The 24,321-nt window shown below is 44.3% G+C and overlaps 1 protein-coding gene across 9 annotated transcripts in view; it reads right to left on the bottom strand.

Annotated features, from left to right (window-relative positions):
* The window catches only part of SLC4A4 (solute carrier family 4 member 4), a 266,082-nt gene that overhangs the window by 9,038 nt on the left and 232,723 nt on the right, over window positions 1–24,321 (bottom strand). For all 9 annotated transcript variants that reach the window (XM_030565189.1, XM_030565188.1, XM_030565181.1 and 6 more), the window contains 6 exons: window positions 20,393–20,506; window positions 19,522–19,683; window positions 12,080–12,258; window positions 10,604–10,676; window positions 5,674–5,742; window positions 2,987–3,160 (listed from right to left, as the gene is read on the bottom strand). In XM_030565189.1, the coding sequence (XP_030421049.1) occupies window positions 2,987–3,160; window positions 5,674–5,742; window positions 10,604–10,676; window positions 12,080–12,258; window positions 19,522–19,683; window positions 20,393–20,506 (771 nt within the window). The remainder of the gene's footprint in view (window positions 1–2,986; window positions 3,161–5,673; window positions 5,743–10,603; window positions 10,677–12,079; window positions 12,259–19,521; window positions 19,684–20,392; window positions 20,507–24,321) is intronic.

The raw sequence follows: 24,321 nt of genomic DNA, 5'->3' as shown, positions 1-24,321 counted from the left end.
CAGCGCTGCAGAGTGGCCACACTTACAGCAACCAGCGCTGCAAGTGGTGTTAGATGTGGCCACACTGCAGCGCTGTTGGGCGGCTTCAAGGGGGGTTCCGGGACCGAGAGAGCAAACCGGGAAAGGAAACCAGCTTCGCCGCGGTTTGCTCTCTCGGTCCCGGAGCCAGCCAGCAAACCGCAGGGAAGGAGACCTGCTTGCTCGGGGTTCCGGGACCGAGAGAGCAAACCGGGAACGCCGCGTTTTGCTCTCTCGGTCCCGGAGCCAGCCAGCAAACCGCGGGGAAGGAGACCTGCTTGCTCGGGGTTCCGGGACCGAGAGAGCAAACCGGGAACGCCGCGGTTTGCTCTCTCGGTCCCGGAGCCAGCCAGCAAACCGCGGGGAAGGAGACCTGCTTGCTCGGGGTTCCGGGACCGAGAGAGCAAACCGGGAACGCCGCGGTTTGCTCTCTCGGTCCCGGAGCCAGCCAGCAAACCGCGGGGAAGGAGACCTGCTTGCTCGGGGTTCCGGGACCGAGAGAGCAAACCGGGAACGCCGCGGTTTGCTCTCTCGGTCCCGGAGCCAGCCAGCAAACCGCGGGGAAGGAGACCTGCTTGCTCGGGGTTCCGGGACCGAGAGAGCAAACCGGGAACGCCGCGGTTTGCTCTCTCGGTCCCGGAGCCAGCCAGCAAACCGCGGGGAAGGAGACCTGCTTGCTCGGGGTTCCGGGACCGAGAGAGCAAACCGCGGCGAAGCTGGTTTCCTTTCCCGGTTTGCTCTCTCGGTCCCGGAACCCCGAGCAAGCAGGTCTCCTTCCCCGCGGTTTGCTGGCTGGCTCCGGGACCGAGAGAGCAAACCGCGGCGTTCCCGGTTTGCTCTCTCGGTCCCGGAACCCCGAGCAAGCAGGTCTCCTTCCCCGCGGTTTGCTGGCTGGCTCCGGGACCGAGAGAGCAAACCGCGGCGTTCCCGGTTTGCTCTCTCGGTCCCGGAACCCCGAGCAAGCAGGTCTCCTTCCCTGCGGTTTGCTGGCTGGCTCCGGGACCGAGAGAGCAAACCGGGAAAGGAAACCAGCTTGATTACCAGAGGCTTCCTCCTTCCACGGAGGTCAAGAAAAGCGCTGGTGAGTGTCTACATTGCATTACCAGCGCTGGATCACCAGCGCTGGATCCTCTACACCCGAGACAAAACGGGAGTACGGCCAGCGCTGCAAACAGGGAGTTGCAGCGCTGGTGATGCCCTGCAGATGTGGACACTCTCAAAGTTGCAGCGCTGTAACTCCCTCACCAGCGCTGCAACTTTCTGATGTAGACAAGCCCCCAGTTAAGGTGCTTGGGTTACAAGTAAACAGGACTGATTTCTCTAACTGCCAGTTCTTCAAACTTAACTTGGGAACTAAAAGTCTAGCTGGGTTCTTGCCTTCTTGTGAATCATCACCAGCAACTGAAGTTCTGCAGGCCAAGCCAGGCTCTCAGTTACCCCTGTGCAGCCCCACTGCCTTTCGGGGGTTTGCACAGGTGTAACAAACTGGGGATCTGTAACTGGAGTCCATTCAGATCTCTGCTTATTGTGCACATGAGGAAGAGAATCCAGCTCAGTCTCTCTCAGATGCCTTTGCTAAATGTTTTACTCCTGTTTTGTAAAGATATGGCTCTTAATATGCTATCAGACCAGATATATTGATTTTAAAGGTATTTACATAGGAATGTTTCCACAGTGGAACCACAGTGAATTTTCTTAACTGCATCAGCTTTGTTCCTTCTAACAGCATCAACGCAAGAGTAAACGCGTCCTTTATTTTTTTCTGTTTCTCTCTCTCCCCCTTTTTTAGATAAACCATACATTGTACAACTACAGTTGGCTTTGACTCACCTATTAACTAAGCCTGAAATAACGTAAGTTTAGCCTCGGTTTCATGATGAGCCATCCGGCATGAGCCTAGCTGAAATCTGAACTGTCTTTAAGCTGGAGGCTAGACTCTACAAAGTATACATTAATGGAGGTATTGTTTTGGTCACAGTAGGTTTGGGATGAAATCCTCACTTCCAAGCATTCTAGTTATACCAAAGATAAAACACACAATAGAGAACGGCCTGAGCTGTGCTGTTTGGTTTTGCAGCTAAGCTCTTCCAAGGATCATGTGTTTGTGTAAGTGTCTCTTCAGTTTGGGGGATTTGCTCTGACCCATTATAAAAGAGAGAACCTGCTGCAAAGTGAGCATTTGAATTCCCCCGAAGTGTGGCAGTGTTGGGGTTTCTGGTCTTGGTGATACCAGGTGCACTAGGGTTCTTGTCTATGAGTAAATATTATATTAGAGCCTTATACATTTACACAATGATATATTGGGTGAATAATTTGTCCTTCAACATTTACTCAACGTTTTAGAGTGATTCTGATGTAATATTGAAAAATAAAATACACTTCCCCAAAGATGGAACGAGTAAATGAACCACTGTTAATTTTTATGACACACAGTTCCAAGAAAAGCCGACTTCTCATTCCTGACTTAGCCAATTAACTTTCTCAATTTCCCCATACTGAGTTACAGCAGCACACACGCAAAGGACAGTGAGGACAGCTCTGTCCTCAAATTCCTTTGCTTTTGTCAGTTTGTGTTATTGAGAAGCAGGAAAGAAGACATCTGTGCAGTATTTAATGTGAACTATCAAGGAAAAACAATGCACTTCTTACATGTTGACATAGCTCAGAGGGAGGGTGTGGGAAATCTGACTGTGGCAGCAAAAATGGGTCAAAATTAATTGTGGTTTCCCAGAAAAAAAATTAACTTTATGGACCAATTTTCCCCAGAAAGATTTGTGAAAAAGCAGCCACAAACACAAAGAGTAGAGGGCGCAGAAAGCATTCCCCTTGTAATCTTGTATCAGTGTGATGGATGGAGTGACAAAGGTTCTTCGCTAGGGGTCTACCAGCTTGGCGCTGTAATGTGTTTTGTGGGGTGCTTTAAGTAAAGGGAGCTTGAAATGAAGGAGAAACTGGACACACCACCTACCATGACTGGGAATATTATAGCAGCCACAGTTGACTTGAGGATCCAGAGAAGGGCCAGACACACCACCTGCAGGAAAGTGAATAGGTGGACCCGGCGCAGCGGGACGTGACGCAGATAAATGAAGTCAGGCTGATGTTTCAGAGGCATCAGAAGCAGCTTCAGACGATCCATGAACTGAGCAGGAGAGGGAAGAAAGAAAAAAATAAATGATACAATAGTCAGAGTAGCTGATACACAAAAAGGAGTGATAAAGCATTGTTGGCCCTTAATTTGTGAACCAATAGTGACCTGCTCTTCCTGCAAAAACAACATCCGCCCACATACCCTTAGCCCCCGTGGCTGAGTTCTTTCCCTCTTAAGTAACCTTTACTTTCTACACAATGGGCAAAATTTTTAAACCTGGGTGCCTAAAGTTAGGTTCTTACATCCGTATTTAGGCATGTCATAAACAGATAGTAGGGTTTAATAGAATAGAAGTACTTCATATCTCTTTTGCCTGTAAAGGGTTAACAAGATCAGTGAGCCTGGCTGTCACCTGACCAGAGGACCAATCAGGGGACAAGATACTTTCAAACCTTGAGGGAGGGAAGTTTTTGTGCTGTGCTGTTAGTTTTGGTTGTTGTTCACTCTGGGGGCTCAGAGGGACCAGACGTGCAACCAGGTTTCTCTCCAATCTCTCCGATACAGGCTCTTATAAGTTCAGAATAGTGAGTACTAGGTAGATAAGGCGAGTTACGCTTATGGTTGTTTTCTTTATTTGCAAATGTGTATTTGGCTGGGAGGAGTTCAAATGTGTATTTGGTTGGAAGGATTTTAATTTGTACTTGTATACTTAGGCTGGGAGGGTATTCCCAGTGTCTGTAGCTGAAAGACCCTGTACCTATTCCATTTTAAATTTACAAAGATATTTTTTACTGTTTTTCTCTCTTTAATTAAAAGCTTTTCTTGTTTAAGAACCTGATTGTTTTTTTATTCTGGTATGAGACCCCAGGGGACTGGGTCTGGATTCACCAGGGAATTGGTGGGGAGAAAGCAGGGAAGGGGGAGAGAGAGGCTAATTTCTCTCTGTGTTAGGATTACTTTCTCTCTCAGGCAGAGTCTGGGAGGGGGAGAGGGAAGGTGCATTTTCCTCTCTGTTTTAAGATTCAAGGAGTTTGAATCACAGTGATCTTCCAGGGTAACCCAGGGAGGGAAGCCTGGGAGAGGCAACGGTGAGGGAAAGGATTTACTTTCCTTGTGTTAAGATCCAGAGGGACTGGGTCTTGGGAGTCCCCGGGCAAGGTTTTGGGGGGACCAGAGTGTACCAGGCACTGGAATTCCTGGTTGGTGGCAGCGCTACAGGTTCTAAGCTGGTAATTGAGCTTAGAGGAATTCATGCTGGTACCCCATCTTTTGGACGCTAAGGTTCAGAGTGGGGAATTATACCATGACAAGGCAGGAAGTCACTTGATTTTCAAAAGTGCTAAAAGCTGGTAGCTCCCATGGATTTCAATGGGATTTGTGGTTGCCCAGCACGTCTCAAAGTCAAGCCAGTTACATTAAGGTGCCCAAATATGGATTTAGGTGCCTAACATTAGGCATCCGGGTTTGGAAATGTTGGACAGTGTGTAAAATGAGAGCCTGGGTGCAAGATCCTTAGCTGGTGGAAGGGATATAGTTCTATAGGAGCGGCATTGATTGCCAGCAGCTGAGGACCTGACTGTCACAAACAAACCAGCCCGAGGAGCTGGTAAGACGGGAAGTGCCTCTAGCCCCACTGGAAGAGACAGGTTGGAGCGAATCCCCAGCCGGGATTTCCTATCACTCAGAAGTTGTCCTTGGACAGCTGAAAAACAAACAATGCCCACCTGGGCCAGAGCACTGAGAAATTCTGCTTGGAAGAACCAGGGATAGTGAATATTACAGTCGACTGCTTGTCCCTTGCACTGGCCTGATGCCTGCTTCTGAAATCAGATTCATCTTAATCTAGGGGGTGAAAAGGCCATTTTTAAAAGGACTATGTAAATTCTGCACCCACAGAGCATGTAGTCTTTTCCCATGAAAACACTGCTAAGTGGAGAAGAAGTTTGCAATTAGCAGGTGATAGAAAGTAACAAAACCACTTCCAGCTTCCTAATGCCAATTGAAGTGATTGCCCTGGGAGAAAGGCTCCCTTACGTAACATTTCCTCGGTGACAAAGAAAGGGGGCTCGGCTTTGCTCAGTTATTCCCACCAGTTCATGCTGGAGAATAATACCAGGTCCACGGATCCTGTTAACTTGATTCTCTAATGCAAAGCAGCAGGCCCAGTTAGAGGCCCGAGCAGGACTATGGCAAGTGAACACGCACTGTTCTCAATATTTTTGTCAGTAAGGGGTCAGAGAGATGGTTTTAAATCACTCTCTGAGAACACACTTAAAAGGCCACGATTGCTTCTTGTGGCACTGACTGTGCTCGGACGGCTGGAACTTGGTGCTCTCCTGTGGAAAGGTTGCTTTTATTTGGTATCATCTACAAGACAATATTTGTGTGATAATATTTGTGAAGCCTTGGTAAAAGCCTTTGGAATGAAAATGAGGTGGAGGGGGAGGGAAAGGGCAAATAGTTAAAACAAGAGCAATGGTTAATGATTACCATCCTCTTGACAAGGTCCTTTAAAGAATCTACCCTTAAATATCAGTGTGGCTTTGGTTGCTATGGGAACTTACCTGCACTCCATTCAGGGAAGCGACACCCATGTATAGGAACACTCCATAGAGCACAGGCATAGGTATAAACTAGGGGAAGGAAAAGAATAGTGGAAAAACTACAGTGAATAACCTCAAACAATCATCTAGTTGGTACACAGAGAGTAACACAATTCATAGCCTGTGCTAGCCCTGAATTTCGTACACACATGAGTAATGCCAAGTCAGAGAAATTAGCAAGTTTTATACTGTATGTTAGTGAATGGGAGAGCACTTGTTGTATTAAAAATAAATAGCTAAAGGACAGATGTAATTACCTTGGGAGACAACAGGGCTCATACAACACAAAAATCTGCCCAACAGAGAAGGGAAGAGAAGCCAGCCTAACCAGGAGACAGAGTTAGGGAGTAGGAAACCTTCCAATAAGGTTAAAAGTTTTTTAAAAGTTGTAAAACAAGCCTGTGTCCCTGCACTTGTGGGTCTGAATAAAACTGGAAGCCAAAATGCTGCCTCCCAAAAGGAAAGGGACTACATTCCCATCATATTGCCAGCCTCTGGAAAGACTAGAAATCTGAAAAGGAAGGTTGTTCTCATAAGAGTTCCAAACCAGAGATTAGATAATGATGTGAATAAAACCTCTTATTCTTTGTCCAATCCTTGACCCACGTTAATTCATAACTAGTCACAGGCTAATAATTGAGAGTCATCATCTCACTTGCCAAACCTGCCTTCCAACACCACCACCACTTTGCAATCACATAAGTGGCAAGCCAGCCCACCCTACACAACAGGCCCCTTTGCAGTGGAATGGGTAATGTTTAGGCTGGATGTTGGGGATCCAGACAGGGAGTGGGTCCACCCTCTGCACAGCACATAGCCCTGCTCCATGTGTGCTCCCTGAATGGCTGATGGGGTCAATGCTAGAGGAGCCCTCACCTTATAGCTATCCCACTCCCTTCAACATCGGCTATTTCAACCCCCTATGCATCTGCCAAGTACCCAGCCCAGCTGCTTGGTCAGGATCTACCTTTAATCGAAAGGTCTCAAAGTGCTTTATAAATATTCATTGATTAGTACAAACCCAATACCCTTCCGAGGCAGGTGATACATAGGGATCACTTCACCCCCCATTGAATGCAGTTCCCCGAGCGTGGGATGGAAGCTATTTCAAAGCACTGAACCACACTGCAGAACAGATGGCAGCGCATGGGAAATTAATTTTTTTTTAATCTGGCACGCCAACTGCAGACAAAAAGCCTTTATCAGCAGCAAAATAATGGTGCAGCTTGCCAAAAATGAGAGAGTCCCTCAGCTGAGCAGCATAGTTATTTGTAATAAACATGACATGTTGTTAATCAAAATATCGGACGATGGTCCAAATACAAGATTTGCTTAAAATCCTTAATATAATTTCTTTGACACCAGGCAATAGAGCAGTTCCTGCATCAGTCACTCTGCGGTGAGAAAAGCAGTTAGTGTCATGACTTGCAACCACCACTGCAGGGCAGGTGTTGCACATCCAATGCCTCTCTGAACTAAGAGTACATTCCAGTTTTCTTTTGAGTGATGCATTTTTTTTAACGCCTTCAATGCACAACTTTTAAAGCAGGACCAAAAAACATTTTATTATATTGCCACCACACTATTATTAACCCTTTCCTAGGTTATAAACACAGTGGCATACGAGTACTTCCTTAGCCCCTGATCCTGCAAACACTTATGCACACACTTAACTTTAAAAATAGCTGTGCCGACGTCAGTGGGACTAAAGTTAAGCATGTGCCTAAAGTTAAGCCTGCATAAGTTTGTGCAGGATCAAGGCCTTAATGAGGATGTGCTGCCCATTTCTCAACTGTGCCTCATCTCCCCACCAGCTTCTGCAAGTCTCTCTGCTGTACATTAATCCTTTGTTGTGGCTGTTTGCAGCACTTGCTTCACTGAATGTGATTCATTTATATTCCGTATTAAAAGCTAAGTGATTTTCCTGCAGCCTGCTTGCCACATCCTTCTGACAGTGTGCTGCGGGAAAGAAAAAAAATGGCTGACTGTGTTGTTGGCATTGCTGTGGTGTCTGAGGGATAAGACATTGTCTTGTCTCCTAAAGCAAGATGGGTCGAAAGTTTGTGGAGATCTTAAATTTTTCTGGGCTGTTTCTCTCCCTCTTTAATAAAAGTACTTGAGTATCATCGCACTGTTGCAGGAGAAACAAACACATAACTCACTCCTCAGTGAAGTCTAGGTACAGTATCATGCTTAACCTAATTCAGTTGTGTAGGAAAAGTGCAGTGCTTTAGTTCTGGAAGATTTCATTCTGGCAATGGGAAGGGAGTGCTAGCTGACAGACTCAAAGCAAACCTGTTGCCGGCCAACTAAAGAAAAAAATGTATTTATAGGAAATTGCTTATCATTCTCTTAGCAGAAACTAAGATCTGCCATTACTGAGTGGAAGAATCAGGGAGATTAAAAAAGCAACCCAAAACTGCAGTAATGCAGTTATTCATTTCACTGACTGTTTTATTAAATTTGGGCTTGCCAGTATTCAGTTTACTGCTGGCATCATAAGGTGTGTAGGTTTGACAAGGCATTCCACAAGGCAGTTCTTACAAGAGCAGAATCCATTGCTGAGTTTTGTTAAAGGTTCTGGTTAATTTTTCCAAGTAACTCCTACTGACCTTAATGGGCATCATACAGATCTATCCCACAGACTTTACACCCTACACGTCCTTCAGGCAAGTGTGTAAAATAATCAGTGAACTGAGCAATCCTTGCTTAGAAATAAAAAGTTCATCAGGGGAAGGCCACAAAGTAACAACCAAATGCATGAAATTAAAGATAAGAGGAGCAGGGGGAAAGAGTTAAGAAAAACCATGATGAGGAATTTATTATTTGTAAAACCAGACACTGAAATTTTTTTTTTTTTTTTTTTTTTTAAAGATTCTTCTCTTCCCCTTCAAGGTACTTGGTACCACCGGCCCCTCCCCATATTTTGTCCTGCTGCCTCCTCTCCACCCCAGAGTCACATTTTCCCCTTTGCTCACTCCTGCCTCTCCATGACACTGCTCTCTGATTAATACACAACGTTCTCATTTGCCTTCTCCCTTACAATACCCACCTGTTACATCATTGAATTACTATGGCCCCCTGCCACTGTTTCTATATCATAATGTATGCTACTGTTCTGCATTGCTCCCGACTGGGCCTTTAAACTCTAAGTCCGCAGGGCTGGGACTTGTTTGGCACAACTCTCCTGTTCCCCTTTACTGCCCATACCTTGGATGCTATAAATAAATAATCCTCATCACAAAAGTCTAATACGCGAATAGAAGAGTTCCTGCACCAGAGACATGTAACTAGCTTCCCTAGTGTTGTTCTTTGATCTAATGATGTATTAACGGTAACCTATATGTATGTAGCTGTATGCAAATAAATCCCTAATCTCGAAAAACAGGCAAACATCTATGTTGTAGCAAACAGACAAAAACCCCAGGGGAATGAGTTTTAAAGAAAGAAATCAGAGGCAGAGCTGATCAGTGCCTGGAAAGAACTCTACTAGCTGGCTATCAGGAAAAACAAGGAGATTAAGAAATTGCATTTCTATGATTTCATCCTCCTTGTATGCACACACTTTGCATATTTCTGAGGGATGGAAATATTGCTGATGTAAGAGGAGAAAAGCCTAGAAGTTCAGTTCTCTTGGTCGTTCTGTTCAAAGGCAAAGCAGGTTTTATGAACCTAGCACTGCTCAGATGCGTGCTCTGACAGCTGGACCTAATGGGCTTAAATCCAGGCCCACTGGAGTCAGTGAGAAAACTCCCATTGACTTTAGTGGGGTCAGAATTTTACCCATGGAGTAGCTCTGTTAGCTCAGACCAGTTGAACTTTATGGATTGCCAGTAATTCTTTACACTCTTCATCATCTAATATTCTAAGTTATGTCTACGCTCTGAGTCAAACACACACACCATGAGCTGGGTGCCAAATGCAAACTTTTCTACACTCATATGTGAGATCTCTGAAAAGTTATTCATGGCAATTAACGTACTACAGGAATTGGATTCCTCAGTACTAACAGGATGAGCTAAAAGGATGTGTCTTATTTCGGATATGCTCATTGATTTCCTGATACATACAATATATGAATGCCCTGGATGCATGCCTAAAGCACATCTCACACCATATCCATCCCTCTGGTACATGCTGAAGAAACAATCCTAATTCTTCACCTGGCAGCCTCCACCAAGACTATAAAGTGAAGTCACTCTGGCTTCTAGGGGAGTTTGGAAAGGGAATCAGTCTGAAACGTACTCTGTCACCCCCAGCCTCAGATAATCATTATCACAATACTGCCATTCCTTCTCCTCCCATTGACTCAAGGTGCAAGGACCGGATTCAGTGGTATACTCTGATTTCTTTGTGCCAGTGATGCAAAGCAGTATGTAAAATGGCTGTACACATACACTTCTATAATTTCACATTTCTTTTTCTTGACTATACATTCATTGTAAACCGGTGTCTTCCACAGAGCAAATGCATTGTGCTATCAACCACGCTTCCAGCATGGCTCCAACAAGCTCTCTAAGTTTGCTGCAGTATATTTTGCATGAGTATATTTATGTGGCAAGTGCATGAAACATATGAAGTACAATATAACAGTGCTGCACACAAACATTTAAAGTAACTCTTATATTAAAAGAGAACAAAAAAACTCCAATCTCAAAATGTCTTGGCAACACTGTATCAACCTACAAATAAACTTTTTAGGAGGAAAAATCATGTATTTTAAGCTCTCACTACATTATAAAACTACATCAATAATTCTCCCTAATCTCCGTTTCCATACTGCTATGATGACAGTCTTATCATAAAAACAGTCTGTTATTGTAGTGTGGGCAGCTTCCTTATCTTTCAGTGTCCCAAGGAGGAGGAAAAGGGGAAAATTTAACATATTTACCTTCAAGATGGGAGCCATAAAGACAGACACACCAGTGAGAATGAATACAATGACTCCAGTGACTCTCTGCTCCCTGAAACCAAATCAGACAGTTACCAGTCTAGCTCCTCCTCTAACCTAGGTTTCATTCCCTGTTCAACACCTCCAAAAAAACCTAAAACAGACTAACGATTAGTTTTTGAGGCCAGATTTTCAAAGGTGGGTGACAACAGTATGGCCAGAAACATCATGCACACATGTTGAACATGTACACTGTTGGCTACTGCAAAAAACATGTATTTGCATGTTTCTCCGATTGCCTGATTTGTGAGTGCAGCAGTTTGCACCCATCTTTGAAAATCTGGCTCCTTTGAAAATTGAGACTATTCCCAGAGTGTAATATCTACTTAAATAGCTAAACAAACAAATAAATTACTGGCAAATCAGTAGTATATTACAAATCAATTTTGGGGGAACATGTTTGAAAGTGTAATGTCACAAGTCATCAACAGGCAGGCTAAATTCTTTGTACGTGATTGGCAATGTGTGTTATACGCATATCAATGATAAATCATTTGCTATTAACTCATTAGTTGGTGGCATATTTTGAATCCCCGTCTAAGAAGGAAACCACAATTCTGTATGCTCGTCAGCTCACTTACAGAAGAAAGTCATGCACTGTTGGTCTGACTGTCTATGGAAGTGCTGAGCATCTGCACTTCTCATTGCCCTCAGAGGGAGCCAGAGTTGCTCAGCAAGTCTGAAAATACCCTGGCCAACATTTTTGAATATGCAAAATTAGGTACCTAAATTCACATTTAAGCACCCAAGTAAGTGGCCTGAATTTCAGATGCACAGCTGCTTCTGCTGAAGTCACTTAAGGCCACTCAGTCTGGGTACCTACATACTGCATTAAATTGACCCATTAGGTAGAGCTGGTTGCTTTAGGCACCCCAAGTTTGATTTTTTTGGTCACTGAATTTGTTCATATACGTCTAATTTCCAATTGCAAAATTACCTGTATGACATTGTCACTTTCCCATCCTCAGAAAGCCTGCTCTTGTCAGTACAGATCAGCTTTTCAAAGCTAACCAGGGAAATTAGCCACACTCCTCTGGGAGTTTTGTAGCCAAGTCTCCTAGTCAGCTTTCAAAAATCTCAGCCTACATATTTCACTCTCAAAGTGGTGAAAAACAATATATAACTTTTATAAGTTTCAATCTCACTCTCTCACACACATGCAAGTTTTAAGACAACTTTTTTCCCTTTTAGGAAGCAACCCTGGAGAGGATCTACTCAATACAAACTTCTAAGTGAATACAACCAATGAGGACTAAAGGAGTTCTGAGGAAATCGCAGCTGAGCTGAAAATGTGCTGTAAATCTGACATCTATTCCCCCTGTCCCCGAGTCTCTGCCTTGGTCCTGTTTGGTGCTAGATCACTTACAGCGCACACTGATCTTTGCATGCAAACAATCCGCTTTTGGTTTGCCGTACCTCACTCCCAGAAACTTGGGCTGTTCTCCAGGTGCTGAGGTCTCAGTCTCCATCTTCAAGCTATCAATGTGGGCAATGGAAATCACAGTAGCAGCAACGTACCAGGGCAGGCCCATGAAGGAACATATAATCATCAGAACAGCCACCCAAAACAAATCCAGATGATAGCCAGCACCTTTCTGTGGAGGGAAACAGGCAACACACATTCTAGTATTCAGCTAATCATCAAACGTCTTAGAGCACCAGGACCTCTCATAGTTCTAGACTGAGGGTAGTGGCGCACAAATCATCTTGATCAGAAGTTAGCCAAGTATGACCTGATGACCTTCAATTATTAATCATCAATTAGCTGAATTGTAGCCGCTGCACACAGGTATATATTACAGCGACGTGTGACTTACCAAATAAAAGGGGTAGGCAGCCTTGTGAGGAAGAGATCAAAATTGCAGAAAGTCCACCAGTAATTAATTGATCACCATATATACAGAACATGCACATATACTATATGCGGGGAGGGGTGAAATTGATGGAATTCAAGCCCATCAACCAGCAAAATAACTCCATACAAAGGGTATTAGTCAAATCAAACTATGGAAAGTAATACAAACCAGCAAAAATTAGACTGGATGTACGCTGAATCTTGGCAGGAATTTAAACTTCCAAACAATACTATGTTCAGGTACTAAACATATATATATTTCCCTGGTATAATCTTGCAGGGTATTTCAAAGCAGCTCTAGACTGTCCATTCTTTCACTTGGTAATATGCCCTTTTAAAAAACCATCCCCCAAACACACCATTGTATAGGGCTATTTTTATAGTTAATGGTCACCCTTACTTTATTGGCTATTGTGTTGACAAGGAAATCACATGCTCAAGACCTCCTGCAAAATTATCTGTAATGACACTGTCCACTTTCCCATCCTCAGAAATTCTGCTCTTATCAATCACATGTCCAAGACCCCTACAAAATTGCAGCAGTGTCTTAGAAAACAGAACGGTCCATTTGCACCCCATGAGATTGTTATGGCAACAAGAGAACTTGGCAAGTGCTGGGGCATGGAGCAACTACCTAAAAAGCAAGACAGTGGTTTATAAGGCAGAGTTAGCTGTTATCCTACAGACCTAGTTACAACAGGGCATTTCTCTAGACACAGCAGCAGGTCAAGAGTGATATCCTGCTTGTGCATATGAGTCAAGTCCAGGGGTGGGCAAACTTTTTGGTCCGAGGGCCACATCAGGGTTCCAAAACTGTATGGAGGGCCAGGTAGGGAAGGCTGTGCCTCTCTAAACAGCTGGCCCCACCCCCTATCTACTCACCCCTGAAACCCTGAACCATCCAACTCCCCCAACCCCGCTCCTTGTCCCCTGACCACCCCATCCTGGGACCCCCACATCCAACCGCCCCCTTTCCCTGTCCTCTGACTGCCGAACCCCTATCCACACCCCTGCCCCCTGACAGCCCCCCCGGGACTCCCATGCCTATCCAACCCCCCCATTCCCCATCCCCTGACTGCCCCCTCCCCCTCAGAACCTTCACCCCATCTAACCACCCCCTCCTCCCTGTCCCCTGACTGCCCCCAGGACTTCCTGCCCTTTACCCACCCCCCCTGCTCCCCGCCCCCTTACCAGGCCGCTCAGAGCAGCAGGACTGGCAGCCACGCCGCCCGGCCAGAGCCAGCCACGACGCCAAGCTGCCCAGCAGGAGCTTACAGCCCAGAGTGCTGGCAGCGTGGCGAGCTGAGGCTGCAGGGGAGGAGGGACCGGGGGTAGCCTCCCTGGCTGGGAGCTCAAGAGCCGGGCAGGATGGTCCCACGGGCCGTAGTTTGCCCACCTCTGGTCTAGTCATTATCACAGAGAGCACATATACAGGAAAGCCTCAGTACAACGTCAATTAGAGTGAAGGTGAATGCAATGCTGAACAAATATCTGCAGGAATGAAGTGAGTCGTTATTTGGAAATCTGTCGTAGAAATGAAGGCCCCAAATCATCCTCTGGCTGGATACATGACATGCATTTTCTCCTTCTTCGGCTCTTGTGTTCTGATTTACAAAGCATCCACAAATCCCATTTGTGGGGTAGTTCTTTAGGAAGGTGAGAGTTATTCATAATACAAATTCCACACATCCATCCACATACTGGAAGCCCTTACTCCTTGCAAAGATCCTTTCATCTGATATTAACAACTATGACAGTGTCTTTTTCTGAAAAGTCACCCCCAGCTAAAGTGACACCCTGAACATCACAAAGATTTAGAAACCCAGGGTACCCCTTAATAAAACCAGTCCACAGCTTAACATTAGTTTTAAGAATCTATTGTGAAATAAGTATGAGCATAATGACTTACTATGGTATACCTGACAGCACACTTACGCTAGAAGGGTTATCAAAGCCAAACAGTGCCAAAAGTCAATGTTTACCAACAGTTATCACACTGTGGTATCATAGATCCTGTACTCAGAACAGGAAGCAAGTGCAGGATTTTAGTGACTGCAGTGGGAAAATGCTGACTTCATAAATGGCCACCCCAGTATTTTATTTTTATGAACCACCTCCAGATGTCTGTACTGTTGTTGAGATTTTCAAAGCAATCTAGGGGATCATTAATTTTAAAGGGAGGATGGTGTCCAAATTCTCCGAGCTGCTTTAAAATCTCAATATGCCGTCTTCTAATAACTCAATGAAATTGCTTTTGAAATTGAAATTGAGAAAATTATTGGTATACGTAAAGAGTTATACAGACTAAGAGGACAACAGAAAAAACTCCAAATCACTGAACCATAAGGGGTGAGACAGGAAAGGAGGGAGCATTATTAAGAACAGGATCTGCAAAATTTCATATTTTGAAGATTAGATGTTTTAAGATCTGTTACATTTGAGTTTATTAGCAGTAACAGGTGACGCAGACCTGTTGAGTGATATTCTAGCAGGAAAAGATACCTGGCAAGACCTGAATACTGTCCATTGTTTTCCTACCATGTGCACCACTTTACCTCGATTAACAGGCCAGCAAAATTCAGTCTGCTAGTCAGTGATATGCTGCCAACAGCGTAACAGGGCACTCCCACGAAAACTGTCCCCACTTTAGCCTGCCAATAGATTTTGTGTACCAGGGCCATGTTTGCTGCTGTGCTGAGGAGCAGAGGGGGACTACAAATCCATTCATTCTCACCACCCCACGTAAACAAAACATGTTCTCATAACCATAACAAAGGAAGCAGGAAACAAATTTTTACATTAAACAGCACTTTAGTCAAAAGTTTATACTTTGTTACTGGAAAAAATATACAGTGTGTTGCTAGAAAAGTAGAGTTCAGTTTGTATTAAACTGAACTAAAGTTGGCATGGGGGTGTCAACTTTGCAGAGAGGGATGGCAGGAATTCTTCCCTGCCGGTTTTTTTTTTTTTTTTTTTAAATACCTGCCTATTAGGTTCAATCTAGTCAAAAGCAAGACAGAAAATGTAGCTCTTCAGAGACACTTTAACGAGCCCAGGGATGTCTCTGCAGCAGTAGCCAGAATAAGAGTGTCTCTGTCAGAGACAGGGAGATTACCCCAACTTTCCCTTCAATTTGGTGGGAGAATTTTAATGAGCTCTGAGGAGAGAGAGCCCCCCCACTCACCCACAGCATATCGCTGCTAGTCATCATTTAAAGTGGTAAACAACAACTTCACCAGGAAACGTACAGGAAACCAAAGAGCCTGAATGGCCAATACGGCTGAGACATTAGTCCTGAGGAGGAGATGGACACTACCAATAACAGGATGCCGTTTTCAGTCATCCCCTGTCTCCACGAGGCTTTCTCCTAATGGAGATAAAATAGTCATGTTTGTGAAGCGAGGAGAGACACTGTCTGAAATGGAGGCTATGGAAAGGAAGTTCACAATCCTGGGTGAGGAAATAAGCCCCCTGCAAAATGCATATGAAGGCTGATTCTTCCTTCTGGTGGATCTTCCAGAAAACTGTTTGTACAGTTCATGGCTGCACCTAGCCTCCATATTCACTTTCTTTTTATGATGTTCTTCTAATTAAGGTTAAAGAACAGCTTTAACCTTTAGGAAGTTGTGTGAAGAATAATAATACATGGATGGCCTAGAATAAGATGAAATAGGACTGATGGTCACCTTGCTAAAGAAATAAGGAGTCCAGAGGTATATTTTATGCCAATCTCAGCAGTCAGCCAGCATTTCTTGATCCAGATCCCAAACAAAGGCAATCTTTTAATAAAAAAACCAGCCAAACAAAAAAACTACCTTTCCCTTTTCCCTATTATTCTAACCCACTCTGAGGTCAATTTCAGGTTGATCTTAAATCTTCATGTGTTGTGAAATAATGCCAATCGTTACCATATCATGGTAATTATATTTATTAGGTTCACACCTAAATAATGACCCCAATATAACCCTCATTATGACTCAGTCTTTACTCCTACATTCCAGCCCTTTTAAAATGCCTCCTGTCTTGCAGAAGGGAAGAGTCCTTTTCACAGGAACTCAATATTATTCAACGGAATTCATCCTGCAGGGCAGGCAAAACTCTATAGGGTATGAGAAACTGTAAAGGGCCACTTTAGAGCGTTTATTTAAAAAATACCATTGCGTACCATATTGTGACTATATTAGTGACTACAAAGTTCTTTACAGAACATTCATAAACGGGCATTTGAGGCAACTTTCCTTATTGATTCTAATTAAAGTCTCTTCACTTTCTTTCCTTGTAGTCTACTGTGCAGTTAAATTTTAAAAAAAATTTAAAAAACCCATCAACTGTCATACTGGGGTCTGCCTGTTGGCATTTCCAGTTGAGAGTGGATTTACCCCACTATCTCACCACCCCAAAGTCTCTGAGGTTTAGATTCTTAGTATCAAACAGTCAGACCAACATGCCGAGTTCACTTAGTGTAACGGTTATACAAACAAACCTTGTTTTGCATATTGCTTAGAACAATCGATCAGTGATTTCCTTGTACGATAACCATGCTATTAAATATATATTAATAGGGGCTTGTCAAATCTACAGAAACTTTGCCCATTTTGATAAGGCAAGAGAAACCCTGACCCTTATGCTGTAATAAAAACAAAACTGTCAAAGCAAAATACAGCTCCAGTCTAAGGTTCCAGCTTTAAGGATCCTGTTACTTGAGAGTAAGGCAGGCTTTAGAATGAACAAAACCCCCCATGCATGAGTCTACCAGCAAGCATAAGGTCAGGTAGGCACAATGGTATCCTCAGCTTTAGCCACTGGATTCTAGTTACCGCTCAATTAATTCACATCATCTTCCCATCTGAAATGGTCAGACGGGGTACATGAGCGATAATAATCAGAGCTGTACAAGGGTATTCGTACTGAATCTCGGTCCCATCCATACTGCAAATGTGCCTAACTGGCACCTCATGACTGCAGGAATGCGCACTAGCCTTTCCACCAGAGGGATGGCATGGGTCTCATCACATACGTCTCAAAGGCTAAGTGGACACCATACTTATATCCTGCATATTCACATCAAATGAGATAATTAGATAAGGTCAATCAATGGCTATTAGTCAAGATAGTCCATGACACACAACCGTACTCCGGGTGTTCCTAAACCTCCAGTTAGCAGAAACTGGGACTGGACAACACAGGATGGATCACTCAAAAGTGTCCTGATCTGTCCATTCTGTCTGGCACTACAGAGATAGGATACTGGGCTTCACAGACCACTGGTCTGACACAGTGTGGCCGTTCTTATGTTCTTAAGCATTTTCTTTTCCTTCTCCAGCATATGGGTTCTTGAAAATCTCAAAATTCTAACTGGCTTACTGGAAAACCAGGGAGTGGCAAGTGAAAAAGCAGCAGCAGCAGCACCCCTGCCCCAGCACCTGTTGGTGTGATGCACAAATTTGAGTACCCTTCCTCTCTCTTTTCTTCAAATATCAGGATCCTGCAGAACTATCAAGGCAAATTTATTCTATCCTCAGACTGAAAAAATCTTTCCGTGATAAAAGGCCTTTTTTGACCCTTCACCGGACAAGGAATTGAAAACTCAGCTGAGACCAGCTCTGTTAGAAATTACTGTTATTCCCCCAAGCTCCTGGCTGAGCTCCAAGCCAGTAGGGGCTAGGGATTTGAGGTTGTTCAGCTCCGGGTGGGAGGAAATACTTTTTACTACCTCTGGCCAACTCAGGGACCAGTGCGGATGGATTCTGGAATGAGCTTTGTTTACCCTCCCTCTGCCACAGGAACTGTCTACCATAGATGTCTAGTAGTGCTGAGTGCACTGCTGCAGATAGGCCAGTTCCAAGCAGTCAGTGTCCCTTTTTGTTAGCTAAAGATGAATTTGGAAACGTTCTCCCCTTATGTATCTGCCCCATTCACCTGCACCTCACTTGCTGACCAGGGGGACAGCAAACAGCAGGAGGAAACAATGAGCCATCTCCCTCAAAACTCTGACCACTAAATCCATGGAGAAACACCTTTGCAACAGGGATGGCCAGCTTCCTGTGCTCCGCTGTTGAGCTCTATTTGTGAGACACACCAGTGTCCCCAACCTAAGTTAAGAAGGGCATCCATGCAGGGAAAACCATTTTCCATCTCACTATTGCTCTCCTAAGTCCCACTCTGTGTTGCTTTGGCCTCTTTTTCTTGCATGCCATGGTAGCAGTGCTGAAAACCAATGAGATAGCACTAGGAGCAGAAGCCACAGGTGAGATTTTTTGGAATAACTGATTCACATATGAAATCTAATAGCCTTTTTCCTCATTACTTGGGAGTTTGTTCGGTTAACAGTCCACTTCCTGCAGGGAGAGGGTCAGGGTATTTCAAGCCTTACTCAGGGCTGTTTTAAGATGTACCATGTTCACACTTAGGGAATCAAAGGTGGGTGTAAGCAGAAGTATCTGCTCACAGCATAAGGCTGCTCTAATTTGCAGCCATTAGAGCAGCTCCCTAGGGACCTCTTTGCAAGCCAAGCAGGAGGAGGAGGAAAAGCTGTGCCCTGTCAAGGCCCCTTCTCCAATGGAGGGAGGAGTATGTGGCTAGCAATGATCATGCCAGCTTTACGCCCTACAAGGATTCCCTGCACTGGGGCCTTTGGTGATGGCCAAGGATCTGGTCCTCGGGATTTATTCCATCCTCACTCTGGAAGAACACCTACTGAAGTCAAAAGGAGTTGTGACAGAGTAAAAACATCAGGATCTGGCCCACCATCTGTGTCCTTTGCTTTAACAACAAGCTTTGTTTGAGAAATACTGTCACTTTCAAGCTGAAGTGATGACTTTGCTTTCAAATTTGGAATAATAATCTGTGCTAGAACAAAAAACATGCTAGTACTAAATACCAATCATAGTATTTCGAAGGGAGCAGGTGTCCATTATCACCACAGGCTCTCTCTCTCCCCGTCTCTGTCATGGAGAGGACAGGTTCCACTTTGCTGCACTCGTGCAAGGTACAAGGCACCCACCTTGAGCTTGTGCTCTTTCCTGTTGACAATGACAGCTGTGATTTGCTGGTCCATGAAGATGAGAATGGTCACCAGCAGCGCAGGGATGGCTGCTGCGAGGTACACCCACCAGGGGTTCCCTCCGAAGGGTGGGATGAACCAGCCTCTGTGGGGGCTGGTTGGCTTCAAGAGCAGAGAGAGGAAAACAGGCATCAGAGTGGCGACATACTAACGACCTCCTCCCCAACCAAAGCATGTTTATCCAAGCAGCAAAATGACCCAAACATTAATATGTCAAGCTGACTAAAGGAAGATTCCTGAGGACACTGACAATTTGGGATTAATTCTTCCCATATATGAACGTCAGATGAAGTTTAAAACCTGGAAGTGGTTATGAGGGGTCAGATTCTGCCATCCTTGTTCACGATGAGTAGCAACACTCTCTTCAAGTAGTCCTGCTGGTCCAGATTATGGAGCGTCTCCCTCGTGAACACATTCGAGCACTGAAAGCAGTGAAACTACATGGGCAAGTGAAGGCTCACCGGTCTGAGTAAGCACAACACAATTTGGCCCATTGAAATCATGGAGTAAGGTGCTACAGAGCACGAGCAAGGTTGGCAGGCTCCCGCTCTACGTTCAAGATTTGTCATTACATTTTAGAAGACATTTCAGCCAATTGACATGGTGTTGTTGGAGATGATATAAATTTGCACTTCTAAATAAACTGGTTTCTAACTGGCTCAGCAATACAATCCTTTGTGGATAGCTTATTTTTGTATTATTGTTGGTCTGATGGTTGGTAATTTCACAGAAGGAAGACAGAAAAAGCAAAGTGAGACAGAAGCCACGGAGTAAAACAACAGTTGTGTGTTGAGACATCACTTTTACCTACCTTGAATTCACTTGGCACAATTAGTTTTGGTGTATCCACACCTACTAGGGCATCTATTCCACAGAAAATCAGAATGGACAAGATAATGGCAAAGTCACTGATGAGCTTCCTGGCCTGAAACAGAAGGTGACACCGTAAGAGTGGCTGGTACCAAGAGCAACCATTTAAATTCAACGTGATGCTCTTGTTCTTGTATTTGGTGGCAATTCAGGGTCAACATTCCCTTTCTGTAGGGACAAAAGGGGCACACTGCAGTGGCTGAAGTGATTTTAAAAGATGTGCTTTGATACTTTATTACATTGTCTGAAAGCCAAACAATTAGGTCTAAAGAGAACTACAAAAACAACCCAAGGAAAAACAACTTCTGTTGCAGAGTACTCCCACAAAAATTCTCCCATGCAATCTTACTGATAATCTAATTCTACATTGGCTAACAATCCCTATTTTACAGGCCCAGTTCCCCACAGGAATGGTTTCTGAAAAGCTGTGATGTAACTCCATCAAGAAAAATGGGCCTCTTATTAAAATAAGAAGTATCTTAAGTAAGGCGAGATATGTCTGGAAGAATAGGTGGTGGGAGGAGATTTTGATTATAGATCTCTGAATAGCTCTCCAAATGAGATGCAAAATAGTTACTGAGATTAATAAGGGTGTTTGCAGCCGTAGTAAGACTTCTAGTGGTACATGCAAGTCTTATCTTAGGCAGGAGTTCAGTTTCGCTGTTATCGCGTAAAGCGAAAACCACATATCGTCAAAATTATATCCCCAAACCCTTTAAACTCCGCCCGCACCTGTGGGCGGGGTGTAAAGGGCTCCACCAGGCTTCCCGCCGCAGCGGGGAGCCCGGTGGAGCCCATTAAATGCTGGCCCTGGCCCCGCTGTTGGAGCTGCGGGCAGGATTTAAAGGGCTCCTCCAGGCTCCCCACCATGGAGGGAAGCCCGGCGAAGCCCTTTAAACCCCGCCCGCAGCACCGGCGGCTGGGGCGGGGGGGGGGGCGCATTTAAAGGGCTCCGCCGGGCTTCCCGCCATGGTAGCGAGCCCGGAGGAGCCCTTTAAATCCCACCTGCAGCTTTGGCAGCCGGGCTGGGCTGGCATTTAAAGGGCCTGGAGCTCCACAGTGGCTGGAGCCTCGGGGTCCTTTAGTTCGCTACACGGGCTACCAGCCACCTCTGCAGCTGGGAGCCACCGGGTGATTTAAAGGCCCTGGGACTCCTAGCCACAGCTGGTGCCCCAAGACCTTTAAATATTGAGGCCATGCCCCCCCACTCCGGCCATACGCGTAAAGTTGAAATTGCACATTAAATGCGCGTAAGTTGCGAGAGACCTGTACACTGTTGGGATTGTCTGTCAGCTGTCAATATTAGATGCAAGCCAGTAGCTGGGATGAATAAGGATGTCTGAGGATCTTTGGATGGTATGTTTCTAGCGCTGTTTGTCAGTTTGTAAACAACGGTAAACTGCAGAACGTTAATCATTTAAAGAAGGAAAAATGCAACATGTACATTCTGCATGCTGAATGAAATAAAAGAGCTGTGTCATCTTTCATGCAACATGTTAATTCCGGGTTCATGCTACCTGTCTTGTGTTGTACTGACCAATGCACAGCCCAACCCTGAGAGTTCAATTTAAGAACACAAACCTGCTAGAGGAACCTAACTGTTACAGCTCATGTTCATGGATTGCTGGGTAAAGAATAACATCCAGCAGAGAAAAAATGGATTTTCCAAGACAGATTCGGTTTACACCTGCAGTCACCCCAACAAGGGCTTCAATTAACCAACCACAGGTTTTGTCTAGACATTTGTCAGCATCTTCAGTTTCAGTTGTTTAGCAAGTTCTGTTACTTCAGTGACCCCACAGTCCTATGGGCATTTTGTAAAGGTGCCAGTAAGCAGGCTGTCACGCCCATGTGTGCTGCAGGATAGACAACAATACTTTAAAGTGCAGCTGTAGGCCCCAATTCAGGAAAGCACGTAAGCACACGCTTAACTTTAAGCAGAGAAAAACTGAGTAGGGATTCTTTCCTGAATCGGGGGTCCTAAGGATTAAAAAAAAAAATCACCACACGGTTTCATTTCTGCTGTTTCTCAATAACTTTCTGTATCAAGCATGCTCTGTCTACAAGTAAAGGAATGTTTACAAGTCTACAAGTCTGTCTACAAGTGAAGGAAGGTGTCAGAGAAGAAAGGAGAGAAAGAAAATTCTCTCATTCTTGAGTGCAACAGTGTTACAAATACTATTACCATAGCATGTTAAAACCACCTACAGGAACTGATCTTGCAAACAGGTTGAACTAAAATTGTTTGGGCTGACTTGCTACCAATCAGTATGGATGGGCCATATCTTTGTTTGCGTGCATGTGCAAGAGAGAGAGAGAGAGAGAGAGAGAGAGAGTGTGTGTGTGTGTGTGTGTGTGTGTGTGTGTGTAATGCATCTTGTTAACACTGGGTTAATAGGGTTTCAAGATCACTCTCAGTATTGCCAACAAGGGTTCAAAAAATTATGAGTCAGGTCTCTCCAAAATAATGAAATTTTAAACAAATAAATATTGGGCTCTTTTTATTTGACTCCTGATGTGTTTTTTGTTTTGTTTTGTTTTTTCCTTAGGGTTTATGTTTTCAAGCTTTTCATTGCTACCGTCAGGGCTAGAAATCTTTTTTCCCTCCAAATGAAAAAGTAAGTTGAGTTTCTTCTGTGATCATGAGTCTCAAGATAAAAATCAAGAGATTCAGCAACACTGATTCCCGAAACAATTTTTTAATATAGTCTATTTTGCAAGGCAGATTGGGTCTTTAATATGAAACTATAGAAGCGAGCAAGAAATCAAGATTTCACATCAGCAATGGAAACAGTCACCAAGGGACTCACATGGGGAGGTCAGAGAGAGGAACTCAGAAGAAAGGAGCAGAAAACATTTCAATATGGGTTTGGTGCTATGTACCAAAGAGAAGAGTTTTTAAAATCACATCCTGATGTTTCTTTTTTATGGTGTTAAAGTAATAAATGAACCACAAAACCGAAGTGAAAAGAAATTGGGGCAGATCCTCGACCTGTGTCCATCGTTGTAACTCCACGGAAGTCAACGTAGCTGTGACCGTTTTCACCAGCTGAGGGTCTGGCTCTTGAAATTTAACAAGCCAGATCTCATTGGGCTTTTATAGACTTTGAGTCAACTTTTCAAAGTTCTTCCTCCCAGGGTCCCCAGCTTCACATGGTTACAGATAAACTGAACTACATTCCAACCAGGGTGGAATTTGTTTTCTTTTCATTAAAAATAATAAAAGTTCCATTTCAGTGCTGCAGGATCATAAACATCACTGTACTATAAATCCTATTGCAGTCAGAATGCCACAGGGGGGTTCTCGAAGAGAGAAAAAGAGAGAGTGAGTTTTGTTATGTACAGAAACCTGAAACTAGTGCCCTTGTTTTTAAAGTTTTCGCTCTGATGAAACTAGGGTTGGATCTTGGGGACAGGGAATGCTGTTGTCCAAAATACTGCAAACTGGGTTCTCTAAAAAAGAAAGAGGAGAACTTTTTTTCACAACCTCTCTCACCTTTGACAGCTGTCACTGTGACTCTAGCTGGGCAAACAGAACAAGCAGCTTTTGCTGACCCACCATGGCTATGTACCAGGTGGCTAAGAGTCCGTTATCTGGAGAGAGATACTAAGAGCTGTGTTACTGAAATACCTCTATTCAGAGATCAAATATCTCCCTGTTTGCCCTCAGCATGAAAAGCAAGAGTCCCAATCTGCACTAAAATTATTATATCTATGTGTGCAGGGCTCGAGAAATCCACCTCATGTAGGAGGAGAAGGAATCTTTAGCTCAAAGACTGCAGAGCTCTGGGCACGTGCTGTCAACTTCTGCAGAACCAATGGTTCCTTTATAAAACAGAAATTCAGTCCCTAGCCCTTTATGGTCACAAA

The sequence above is a fragment of the Gopherus evgoodei genome, chromosome 5 (genome assembly GCF_007399415.2).
Source record: "Gopherus evgoodei ecotype Sinaloan lineage chromosome 5, rGopEvg1_v1.p, whole genome shotgun sequence".
In the NCBI taxonomy this organism is placed as follows: Eukaryota; Metazoa; Chordata; order Testudines; family Testudinidae; genus Gopherus; species Gopherus evgoodei.
The sequence above is the reverse complement of the archived record's forward strand: the minus strand, read 5'-3'. Positions and strand labels throughout refer to the sequence as shown.